This window comes from Muntiacus reevesi, chromosome 1 (genome assembly GCF_963930625.1).
Source record: "Muntiacus reevesi chromosome 1, mMunRee1.1, whole genome shotgun sequence".
NCBI lineage: Eukaryota > Metazoa > Chordata > Mammalia > Artiodactyla > Cervidae > Muntiacus > Muntiacus reevesi.
Window position 1 is genome coordinate 229082022 of NC_089249.1, and position 13490 is coordinate 229095511.

General features: G+C 44.1%; 1 protein-coding gene across 5 annotated transcripts in view; it reads right to left on the reverse strand.

Annotated features, from left to right (window-relative positions):
- NRG2 (neuregulin 2) overlaps positions 1 to 5705 on the reverse strand; it is a 187194-nt gene extending 181489 nt beyond the window's left edge. For all 5 annotated transcript variants that reach the window (XM_065935532.1, XM_065935531.1, XM_065935530.1 and 2 more), the window contains exon 1: positions 4994 to 5705. In XM_065935532.1, the coding sequence (XP_065791604.1) occupies positions 4994 to 5705 (712 nt within the window). The remainder of the gene's footprint in view (positions 1 to 4993) is intronic.
- Positions 5706 to 13490: the final 7785 nt, after the last annotated feature.

Genomic DNA, 13490 nt, shown 5'->3' on the forward strand with positions numbered 1-13490 from the left:
AAGTCAATGTTCAAAACTGCCATTTGCCACTAAGCCAATAGGTTTTAGAGGGTTAAGAATGCCCAGTGTTTAGGTTTGCATATTTGCTTTAACCCTACTTATCCAAATGGCAATTCTTTGATCCTCTGAAAATTTAACATTACATTCAAGTCAGTTACCTTAAACATACTTCAAAATTGTATTCAAGTGGCCAATTCCCTGTGGATTCCTACCAGCTGTACACGTATATGATCAAAATCAAATTCTTTGTCAGCAACTGAGGTCTTTGGCTTCTAAATGAGAGTTAAAGCAATCAGGCACTGTGGCGTTTTCTCTTCCCATATATGGGATCACGTGATTTCCCACATGGGTGCTATTGTGAGATGACCTACCAAGAGTGTAAACAGCAGCAAGTGCTGTGTGAGTAGGGCTGCTGCCCTAAAGCTCAGTGACAAACCTTTGCATCCTCCTTTGAGCATCTCCATTAAGACTCACTCCAAAATGCACCGTCATGGAAAACTTCTTAATGGCAAAGTATCTGAAAAATAAGTTGGTATTTTTATTCCTTACCCTAGGGTTATATTTGTAAGGCAGGATACTGGTTGAGATCTTGGATTAGGTTTAAAAAAAACGTTATATATAAACTATTGGGGAAGAATTTACCATAATATTGACTTACTGAAAAAATTAACATTCTCCATCTGTTAAGAAAAAATACGAGATTACTTTGAAAAATATTTTGCTTTTAGGGAAATACACCTTTAAAGAATATGTAATAATTGCCCAAGATCTGGGTAGCTGAGGACAGGGGTAAGAAGGAAACTGTTCACCGTATATTCTTGTGTGCTTTTTAAATTTTGAGCCATATGAAGGTTTTACATATTCAAAATATATATACAGTCTTATAAGGGAAAAGTTAATGACATGTTTGCTATTAGAAAATGAAATTAAAATATCCCAGATAATAAAAGATAGTTAAGAGCACTGGGACCAAGAAGAAGTTAGTCACCTACTTAGTTAATATACCACCCCCTGTAGCTCCCAGATCTTTTGTTAATTCAAACTGATAGTTATTTTTGTTCAGACATGGGAGTTGCGGGAGGTGATAAACTGCCCTCTAAAAAAAAGGGGGGGGGGTCTTCTCCAGCAAGATGTAAATTCTCCACAAATCCCATTAACACTAATCAGCATAATGATTAAGCACACTGTGGTTAAGTACTCTAGTTGATAACAACTCCTCCAAAAAAAAAAGGTTCCCATAGCGACAGGTAAGGGCTTATCATCAAACTCAGCTTACCAGCACCAGACTTGGTGTCACAGATAGGAGAAATAAGACTGGTTTAAAAGTATTAATCTGGAGGACTGCTTTTTGAACTCCACTTGACTTCATCCATTCAAAAGCCACTTAATGAGAATCCCTCTGTAAACCAGGGGCAGTATCAAACATTGAAGGGCAGGAAAGCTAGGAGAAAGACCTCAAAGATAAGATATGGTTCCTGCCCCAAGAATCTCGATTGGCTAAGAAACGCAGCCACTGAAAGAAATAATGACATTATAATGATAATTCTACCCTTAAATCTATAACCAAGCCTGTCCTCAATACTAGGACTGGTCAGTTTCTAATCTACTTTCACTTTCCCATCTTCTAGCTGCAGCACAGCTGGGTTTCCTGCTGGCTGGGGAAGAAAAGATTCTTTAAATAAACAGCATTTTAAAAATATGCACTTGCTTTTGCTATACTGAATTTTGTGGACCACCTTGCTCTAACATGTGAATCTGAGTACTATATTAATTTAAAGTATTCTAAAGAATATAAAGATCCCCAGGAATACACCTTTTCTATCTTTAACAACAAAGTACACTATACATTGGAAGAAAAAGCCAAATCAGAAAGTCCCAAAGGAAGAATGATCTTTCTTTAAAAAAATATATATATTTATTGCATCTATTCAATAATGAAACAATTTAAAGGCCATATACATACAGGAGAGCAACAAGAAAGGGTGTGATTAAGCCAAGATACATGCAACCATCATTAAAAATGCAGGACTATTTGCAGAACAGGATGCTTTTATAGCATAGTACAGAATTTCTAATCCATGAGAGTCCTTTTCAAATCTTTTTCCTGTCCTTCCCTCAGAAGGCACAGAAAACATATCCATGTATGTAGTCTTCTGAGAAATGCAAAGATTTTACTCCACTCTTTACCACCAGAGGTAGTAATTTGGGATGAATGATCCACATTAGATCTATAAAAAAGGCCTCTAGCAAGTACTGCTATTCCAGGAGGACTTCACAGGCTTCAAGTCAACATTCATAGTTGTGGTAAAATTACCCACTTACAAAGACCTTCATCTCTTCATAGGGCATCTTGTCCCCAAGTCCTGGCCCACCAAAATACAGCTTTCTGAAAGATCTCCCTAGGGACCATACCTCCCAGAACCCAGACAGTTCGGAGCTGAAACTGGCTAAACAAAGTAACAATGCAACCACAGTTGCTCAATATAACGGCCATCATGACAGTTTCCAGGTGCCAGTTTCCCTATTTTGCAATGGGCAGATCTGCTCCAAGGAGAAAATGTTCCCAATGACCCTTTGGCCCAGAGGGCTTTCTTTAGACACAGAAAACAGAAAATGAATTTGTTAGTTATTTCCTGCTGAACACAAGGAAGGTGTTGTGGTTAGTTAAAAAGATTTGCTTCCTTATTTAATATACCATTACTAGTGCATGTTTTCTTTAAAAACATTGTAGAAAATAAGAAAATGCAGTTTATGCTCTTCTGTCATATTATCACCAGTTCCACAAGTTTTTTCGAGAAAATGTCCTTTAATTTCTAATCCCTTTATATAAAGCCCCCCCCAACTGATGTGTATCTATTTACCATCAATTCAAAGCAAACATTTTTGTATTCTAATATGTTTACTCCCATACATGTTCCTGCCCCTTGATAATCTGTGATGTGAGGGCCTTCTCATTAGCAGTGCTTGAAGCCCTAAATTTATCTTCCCGAGAACTACATTACACATACTATGTTTACAAGATGATCACAGCCTAAAAGTGGACTATATTTCTGACCCCTAGGTCTTTCATGATCTCCACATTCAACTATTAAGCTATTAAATACTCACTAAAACAAACAAGGTACAACTGAAGGAAGAAGGGGGAACAGAGGAGCAAGGCGGGATGATGACTGCTGGGGCTTTGTGCACCAGACTGGGGATTAGGTGGTGATGCACACACTGCACACTCAGGAGCAACTCACTGAAAACCAAAACAGAAGCTGTCCTTGGACAAGGTTCAATAAATGTTTTTACTATCTATTTCTCGCTGCATAATGCAGTTCCACAGCTCCCCCAAGGAATCTCAGAAAAAAATAATCACTTAACAGAATAAAAAATTAGAAATTCTTAACTGGCCTCAACTTATCATAAAATGTTTCAGAGCATAAAACCAACATTAAAGAGTAGTCAACAATATTCCTCAGAACAATGTCAGAGAGATAAACTGCTGTTATCACCAAAAGTTTCTTTCTTCCTTATTAAGACACTGCAAGATTCTTCTGATTAAAGTGATCACAGTTTAACATAATACCTAGATATACTCCCACCACAAACTAAAATTTGTCTCCTGAAGGACAGGGGCAGGGAGGGGGTGGGGGATATGCGGTAGAAAGGAAGCTTCCAAAAGTCAAAGGCATTGATCTAGAAAGATGAGGGCAGCAAAACTTCCTCCGAGCTGTTACACATTCTTTGCTACTCAGAGTATTATTTACACTATTCAGAAGCAGTTGGCAGACTAGTAAATATACCAGCTTCTATGACAGACCAGGGTATCTATCACAGTTCAGTGACTGCACAGCTCAGACGCACACTGCAAACATCAAATTTCAGCCTTAGTTGGGACAAAATGTAACCCCAATATGAATAAGCACAAGACAGGCTAACACCAAACGCTCCACTCCAGCGACAATTTGGTTTGAAATAGCTTCCTGAGAAGTAATTACTGGATTCAGGGACAAGGAGGAAAAGATCTTAAACTGACATTTCTTTGACTTTTGACATGGGAGACTCCATTCCCAGCTGCACAGATTGACAGACTTCAGCGCTGTGTTTCTCATCACCTGCATTCCTGTGCAGCACCCAACATCAGGAAGATGAGATATGCAGTCAACACATCCTGCGTGGTAAGATGTCAGAGCTGAACTTCACAGCATTCAGGAGAAGTTACTCCATTTCACCCGTCAGACCTAGGAAGATCTCCCAGAAACGGCCAAAAGAGCTGTCTGCTCACTAGTACTGGAGGTTAACAGAGGGCTGTGCAACCAGCTCAGCAAAGACAAGCAATCACGATGGAGGAAAAAACAAAACAAAACAAAACCCTGAACCACATGGGGGACAGAAAACAGTAGCAGAAAAAGTCCAACTCTGCCTGCGCCAGCGGTGTGGATGAGCTGAGCCCGAAGCCCCGGAGAGGAAGGAGGGGGCGGGGGCCATCATTCCCTAGGAGAACTTGTAAGCGGAGGCCTTCACAGCCTGGGAGTCTGCCCAGCTGCTCCTGCAGACCCTGCCAGCCTGGGCAAGGCAGGCCCTTGGGAACAGAGCGGGCAAGGCCTCCGAGGGTCACTCCTGACTCACTGAGCTTCGGGCCAGCAACACGCGGACCTCTCCGTTTTTCCTGCCGCTACTGGGCTATGATGGCAGCTTTCCAGCCCCACATGCCATACATCAGCCGCAGATCCCTGCTGGCACAGGCCAGCGCGTCCCCCCGCCCCCCAGCCCTGGCACACTTCGAGCCTAATCTTCCTTCTCCCCAACATCAACCCCCTCACCCACCATGCCAAGCGCCCTGCCCAGCGGCGGCCCCACCACCCGTTCTCCCGCCACCCCCCTCCCCCTCACCAGCGGCCCCGGGCGCTGCCAGGCCCGGGCACCTGCAGATACCTCCCGCCCCACCCCCATCTTCCACCACCTCGCCCCTCCCCCCTTTCTCCAGCAGAGAGAGGGGGCAACTCACCGCAGTCAGTGCACAGGATCTTGCCCACCTCTTTCTTGAGGTTTTTGCCGTTGGTGTTGAGAGGGGCAAAGGCTGTCTTAAAGACCAAGGGCTGCTCCGTGGGCTCCAGGAAAAAGATGTAGCGCTGGTTCCTTTCGAGCGGCGCACAGGAGCCCACGCTGATCACCTGCTCGCGCTGCAGTCCCCCGCTCCGGAGCGGCCACTTGTCCAGCACCTTCACCAGCGCCACCCGACCCGAGGCGGGCGGCTCGCGGGTGCTGTTGGAGCTGGAGCCGCCGCCGGCCGGGGCCAGCCCCTGTACCTTGCCCTCCACCACCACGGGCGCCTTGTACGCCTGGTCCTGCACCGACTTGAGGCTAGGCGAGTAGCAGGCAAGCGACACACCGAAGAGCAGCATAGAGAAGCCGGGGGCCGGGTCGCGCCTCATGCCTCCGGCGGCTGCGGCTCGCGAGCGGGCGGCGGCTCTCCGGTCTGCGGGGCTGCGGGGCTGCGGCTGTTGCGGCGGCCGCGGCTTTGGGGGCGCAGCGGGACGAGAGATGCTGCTGCTGTTGATGTGGCGGCTGCTGCTCTTGCCGCTCTCGCCGCTGCTGCCGCTGCCGCTGCTGCTGCTGCTCCTCTCGCTGCTGCTGCTGTCGCTGTAGCTGCTGCACCGAGCCTTCTCCACTGGCGGCGGCGGCGGCGGCGGCAGCGCTAAGCAGCAAACCTGCCGCATCTGGCCAGGCCATTTGGGGGGCTCCGCCGCTCCGCCGCCGCCGCCGCCGCCTTGGGAGGGGAAACCAGAGCCCGCTGGAAAACCGGAAACAGCGTAACGTTAGCGCCCAGTAGCCCTCCACCGGCGGCCCGGGGAGGTGGCCCAGCTAGGGCAGGGGGGCAGGCGGCGAGCGGGCCGAGATGCGCAGCGCGGAGCGGCGCAGCGCTCCCACCCTGCGCGCCGGGACCGGGAGGAGGATGCGGAGGATGGGACGTCCTCCCACTTGCTCTCTCGCGCCCCCTCTACCCCCGAACCAAGTGGGGAGCGCGGCTTCTGCAGGGGAAGCTTGGGACTGCACTGCTTTAGTGCCCAGCTTCAGGCCCCGCAGGGAAGCGGGAGGAATCGTGCTACCCTGTGCCTTGGGGATTTATGGGCACGACAGTGGGGGCAGTGCTTGAGCAGAGGGCGGAGTAGAGGTAGCAGATTTTGGTACCGTCCTATGAAGGTGGGTGTGGGACACAGGGTGTGCACTGTCTTTAGACTTCGGCTGTGGGAGCCAGGGAGAAGCCACGGCCGGGGTGACTGGCCTGCCTCCTGGGTTGTGTATTCCCTGCCCCGGCAGGACCCTAGGGGCCAGTCCCGAATTGAGCCCACGGGCTTGGTCCTCCACCGCCTGGTGAGTGGCTGGAGATTCGAGTCAGCTGGGGAGGATCCCAGCCCCGTCATTTGGGAGAAGAGTTGAGGCTGCATGGAATCTTGGCTAGGCGTTGGGGCCACCCAGCCAGGGGTGGTGGTTAAGAGAGGGTCCAGCCCCTAAGTCTCTGGGCTTTCTCCAGCAGCCAGGCAGAACCAGGTTGCATGCTACACAAGCTCATCACCTTCTTCTTCTTCTTCTTCTTTTTTCCCTTAAAGCTGCTTCCTAAGGAGGTGGGGGCTTCTTGGGAGCCAATGTGAGAGCCAGAGATGGTCAGGGCCAGAGCTACCCCACAGGAAATGGTTTCTTTCTCAAAGATCGATGCTTACCAGAGGCAGGACAGTTTGCTCCACTGAAGCCAGCATCTGATTTTAAAAAGCAAGTTAAGGATCCTTTCTCATTCTATCATTAAGGATCCGGAGAGTTTTTAATACCCAGCTTATGTCCTTGAAGGATACGGAGCTCAGGAATTCCAGTAAGGTCTTGGAGAATCTTATCCTCGACTGAGGACTGCAGGAAACCAGCTGAAGATCGGAGGACATCTGACTTGAGCCGGGAATGCTATTCTGGAAAGGGAGGAGGGAGCTAGAGCTTTTCCTCCTGGCTAAGAGACATCCCAAACTTAACATACTCAAAGCCAACATCATTATTTCTCCCACTCAGCTCCAAATTCCATGTAATTATTAAGGGAACCATTTTATACTTGGCCAGCCAACCTGGCGCAATAAGACCCTCAGTCTCATTTTATTATCCCTCATCCAATCAACCTTCAAATCCTTTGCCTCTACCTTTTAAAAAGTCCCTACCTTAAAAAAAAAAAAAAAAAAAAAACCCAATTTATCTAGTTCCTTTGCAACTGTGTGAATACGTGAGGTGCAGGTGTTCCTCATCTCTTACCTGACCACTGCAAAGCCTTCTAACTGGTTTCCACACCTTTCACCTCATCACCCTCCTCCAGTCCTACCACTGCCAGAGTGATCTTCTAAAAATGAAATATAAATATGATTTGGCCATGCCACTGCCCTCAGGAGTAAAGTCCAAACTCTCCAGCATGACTCTTCACGGGTTCCTTCTACAAGTCAGCTCAATCCTCTGGGAGCCAAGCCTCTACCCTAGCGATCCTCGGCACATTGTGCTGGTTCTGGGTATGCTTCTGGACATGTCTCTTGTATCCAAGAAGTCACACCTCTGCCTTGTCCACCTGGAAAACTATTCTAGCTCCAAGGCCCAGCTCAGCAATATGCCTCATCCCTCTCTCCCTATGTGTGTACCACCATCCCCACCACCATACACACAAAAGAGGAAGTTAATCCCCTCCTCCTCTGCATTACCAAGTGCCATGTACATATTACTATTATGACAAAGACCTGTACTGTACTTCAAGCAGCTATTAATAGGTCTGCTTTAGACCCATCAGGCTGAGCACCTTAATGGCAGGGACTATTTCCTATTTGTCTTTGGATGCCAAAGGGGCCCCCAACATAGTGCCTGGCATAGAATAAAGATCGGCAAATCCTCAGAAGAAAGGAAGGTAGGAATTATTGAATGGAAACTCAGCTCTCTTAAAGGGATCAAGCCCATCTTGTTGGCCCCTTCAGTGTCTCCTTTTCTGTTTTCATCCATCATAGCTATAAGGAAGATTACTAACTCCACCCTTTCATTTTTTTCAATGGAAGAGAATCCCAGGGAGGAAAAGGGGATTACTCAAGATCACACACAGCCAAGATTGTACTCAATCTTCTGTTTCTGAGACCAGAGTAGTCAGAGTAGACCAGCAAAGAGCTTGCGTTCTAGGGTCAAGCAGTGCTGGGTTTCATACCAATTTTGTACATTACTAATTTGGGCTTGACTCTATTTCCCTCTCTAGGGCTTAGCTTCTTTATTCATATCATAGGGATCATACTGAGGTCTGCCTCACAAATTGTTTTTTGTTCATTATGTACTTAATTCAATAAATATCTGGCGGAATGTCTCTTCTGTGCCAGGCACCAAAGCCTAGGACTGGTCAGTGGAAATACTGCAGTGAACAGAACTGACACTGTCCCCACTCCCAAAGCTCTTACTCCATCTGGGGAGACAACACTAAACAAGCAGGTGAATAGGTAACTGTCCTGATTGAAAAAAAAAATAGGATGAGATGATAGGAAATGATGGATAGGGGGAGAGGATAGGTCTACTTGGATAAGGGAAGGTTTCTCTGAGGAGATAACATTTAAACTGGGATTAGAAGGATTTGAAGGATGTGGATTATGTGAGATAATAAGTGTAAAGTGCTTAGAACAATATCTGGTGTAGAGTAAGGGCCAAAATTAATGCTGAATGCTATTGATATTTTACTTATACCAGTGTATAAGTAATCTCAGAGCTGAGACTCTCTATGTGTTATTTAGTTATTGCTCACTAGGACTTTCTGTATATTAAAGTGCAATGAAATTTTGCAATACTAGATGCCAGTGTGATGAATAAAAATACGTATTCATCTCTTTTTTTCACATATCCATTTTCAAGTATAACATGACATGGTTAAGTATGCAGGAGAGTGCAACAGGTGAAGAAAAGTGGCAAGATATGCTATCATTTGGTCTTAAAGGACAAATAATTGAAAAAACATTAATAAAAGATAAATAAATAAATATTTGTAGATTCTAGATTACCTTTGAGTGGACACAGCAGAAATGGAAACAGTAGTATTTTTCTGGAGAAGGGCAATGGAGGAATGGTGTGCAAGAAGAATACTTTTCATGATGTTCCCTTTTGTACCTTGTGAATTTTTTTAACACATTCATATAACACCTATTTCAAAAAATGTTAGAGAGAGGATCTTCTAATCTTTTTTAGTTGTGCTGATTTTTTTGTCATGTATTTTCTCAATCAAAAGCTACTGAAAATAGACCTATTATTATATGGAATTTCTTGAAAAATTTTTTAACTTTAAAATAAGATTCTGGTGCTTTAAAAAGGGGATTGAGAATTATTGCACTATAATCTTATCTTCTTTAGAATACAAAAATGTTCTGAGATCCCAACAGTCCACTAGAATTCCTGCAGCCACAGAGGGTGGAGATTTCTAAAATGAAGAGATGTCCTTGTCCAGATTTCCCCAAGGTGTGTTGTGTGTGAGCTTTCAGAGTTAACATCAGCCATCTAGTAAAGAAGATCAGGGTGTCTGGTTTGCTAGGACAGCTCGATTCTCTTCTGGCTTTTCCTTAGGGATCAAAGTGAATTGGTATACAGTCTTCAAAAGTAAAGCTTGATATTCTGAACATGCTAGCTCTTCAGTGTAATTCAATAATTGCTTGTCAAAATAATAATAGCTACCATATTTAAATGCCCCCTGTGGGACTTCCCTGGTTGTCCAGTGGCTAAGACCCTGAGCTCCCAATGCAGGGGGTCCAGGTTCCATCCATGCTCAGGGAACTAGATTCCATATGCCACAACTAAGAAATGGTGCAGCCAAATAAATGATCTTTTAATAAAATTTTTTTAATTTAAATGGCCCCCTGTATGTTAGGAGCTTCGTGTTTCCTAAAGCCATGCCCCAACGACTTTGCATTTCAGAAACTGAAGAGATTTACAGAGGTTTCATAACTTGCCCAAGGGGTAAGCAGTGTTGGGATGTCCATTCAGGCTTTCTTTGTGTTCAACACCACCCTGTCTCTCTGAGGAAAGGAGTCTTACAGCCTCCCTTTCACTGTCATCTGAGAGGTTGCCAGTCTCTCTAAAATACTTCTACCAATGTCAGACTATCTGAAATGTATGACACTGGAGAGCAGATGGTTTAAGCATCATTTAAAAAAAAAATGAGAAAAACTGAGGCTCTGAGAGAACCTGTGACTGTCCCAGGATCACAAGCTACCAATAGGGCCAAGGTTTCTCACAAATGCAAGCTCACATTTTGAGGCTTTTTTTTTTGGGGGGGGGGGGAGTTTTCCTGTTTTTTCTTCTGTACCTATTTTTCTTTATTGATATAACTGACAAAATTGTCATATATTTAAAGTGTACAATATGATACTATGATACATGTATACAGTGTGAAAGGATTCCTACAATTTAGTTAATTAGCATTTCCATCACCTTTTATATCCCCCCTTTTTTTATGAGAACATTAAGTTCTACTGTCTTAGCAAATTTCAACTATACAATAATTATTAACTATAGTCACCATGGTATACATTATATCCTAAGAGCACATTCATTTTATAACTGAAAGTTTATACTATTTCCTGCCAACCTCTCCCCGTCTTCCTTCACTCCTCAGCCCCTGGCAGCCACCATTTTATTCTCTGTTTCTATGTTTTTTTGTTTGTTTGTTTGTTTTAGATTTCACACATAAATGATACCATGCAGTATTTGTCTTTCTCTGCCTGGCTTATTTTACTTAGCATAGTACCCTCCATGTTCATCCATGTTGTCACAAATGGCAGGATTTCTTTCTTTTTTCAGGCTGAATAATATTCCATTATATATATATATTCCATTATATATATAGATATGCCCATTATATATATATGTGATATATATTTATCACATTTATCCATTCACCCATTGATGGGCACTTCAGTTGTTTCTGTACCTTGGCTACTGTGAATAATGCTGCAATGAACATGGGAGTTCAGGTATCTTTTGGAGAGAATGATTTTGTTTCCTATGGATCAAATTAATACTTTTGAATAGAACCAGACAGAGAAATGGAAGGCAGACCTGTTCACTATACAGGCTCCCCACAGACTTGTGAAAAAACTGGTTCATGGTAGCAGTGGGCTGTGTCACTACATAATAATCACTGAGAACAAAAACAGAAGTAGACAGAATGGTATAGACATACTGAATCCAAGATAGAACACCCACATGAAAAATTTGGCTTCTTCTCCCAGATCCCTCCCACACGAAATGGATTTCTTCCAGTTTTAGCCAATTCAGTGGCCAGAAAGGGCCACTGAACCAGTTTACATGACTTAGTACATCCAGGAGAACTGGGCCGTCAAGGTGAAGAGTATGGCCTTTCTGGGGTCACTGGGGCTCACAAATCAAGCCAAATAATTTGCAGGACAGTCTCATTTTCTAAATAAAGATATTTTGTAAACTTTTTTTCTCCTTTTGAGATCTGTTTTCTAAATTTGGCTTCCAGAGTCACTTTCAGGTTCTGTGTGGTTCATTTCTTTTCCTCCAAGGATTTTCTAAACAAGGGACTAAATAGAAAACAGATATTGAAAATCTGAGGATATTAGCATTGAGAAGGAATCAATGTCATTGTAGCCCGATGGCCCCCTTTCACAGAGGAAGACTAGAGACCATGGGGACTCTTTGATTTGCTCGAGGTCACACAGCCCAGTTAGTGGCAGAAACAGCCCTAAAACCCTATTGCAAAATCCTGGCTCCACCTGTACTTGGGAGTTTGGGCAAGTCACTTCACCTTTCTATTCCTTACTGTCCGCCCCAAATAAAACCAGGATAATAATACCTCTAGGGGTTTTGTGAGGATTCAGTGACATGGTGCATGCAAAATGCTTCAAGTATCTGGCACAGTACCTGAAGCTCCAATACTTTGGCCACCTGATCCAAAGAGCCGACACATTGGAAAAGACAGTGATGCTGGGAAAGATTGAAGGCAAAAGGAGAAGAGGGCAACAGAGGATGAGATGGATAGATAGCATACTGACTCGATGGATATGAGTTTGAGCAAACTGCGGGAAACAGTGAAGGACAGGGAAGCCTGGCATGCTGCAGTCTGTGGGTCGCAGAAGTCGGATACGACTTGGCGACTGAACAACAACCTGGCACAGAGTAACTGGCTAACTGCATGAGCAGTGGACTCAGGCTGCCTACATTCGAGTCCCAGCCCTGCTACTTACTTTTCTTTCTTTTTAAATTAATTCTTGCCTGTGCTGGGTCTTCGCTGCTGCACACTCAAGCTTTCTCTAGTTGCGGCTCAGTAGTTGTGGTGCACAGGCTTAGTTGCTCCACAGTATCTGGGATCTTAGCTCCCAGACCAGGGATCGAACCCGTGTCCCCTACATTGGCAGGGGGATTTTTAACCACTGGACTACCAGGGAAATCTCATGCCACTTGCTTAACTGACATGTTGATCTAGTTACTTAACTTCTCTGAGTCTCAATGGTAAATGCCTAAAGTGGTAATAGTTCCTACCTCATTAACATTGCTATGAGCCTTATAGTAAAAAAAATCATATAGCAAATTTAAACATTGCTAAGAAAGTAAATCTGAACAGTTCTCATCATAAGAAAAAATGTTTTGTAACTTTGTGTGGTAACAGATGGTAACTAGACATTGTGGTGATCATTTCTCAATGTATACAAATGTCGAATTATGGTGTACACCTGAAGCTAATATAATGTCACATGTCAATTATACTTCAATTAAGAAACTGTTGCAAGTATTAAATAAAAGAGTATATGTAGCTCACTTAGAATAATCCTTGCATGCTAAGTTGCTTCAGTTGAGTCCAACTCTTTGTGACTCTATGGGCTGTAGCCCGCCAGTCTCCTCCATCCACGGCTTCTCCAGGGAAGAATATTGGAGGGGGTTGCCATGACTTCCTCCAGAGGATCTGCCCAAACCAGGGATTGAACCCACATTCTCCCGCATTAGCCAGGTAGGTTCTTTACCACTTGTGCTCCCTGGGAAGCCCCAGAATAATGCTTAGCACACATTAACTAGTATTAGTCAGACTAGAATAACCATTTTCTTACTTTTAGTAGCTATACTTTACCCCAAATTCAGAAGCTTTAAAACCACTCATTTTCATATTTTTGAATGCATGCTAAAATTCTTAAACATAGAGCCTGATGTTCTGCCACAATTATTTATTTATTTATTTAAAAGTCACATCATTGGTAGTCCCAGCTCCCAATCAAGAGAGGACATGATTCAATAATTTACAGCCTAGGGCTGCATCAGGAGTCCAAGGGTTTACACTCTCCAGTTTGCTGAAGAGGTCAGCAGCCCCTCTGTCTGCATTGTTCCATCTGGGATAATAATATTTATTTCTTTGCAAAGTGCTTTGAGACCTTTGAATGAAAAGCGCTATGTGAGCACAAATTATTATCTCTTTTCCAGATATCAATTTTAGATTCAAATCCAGAAGCTCCCTA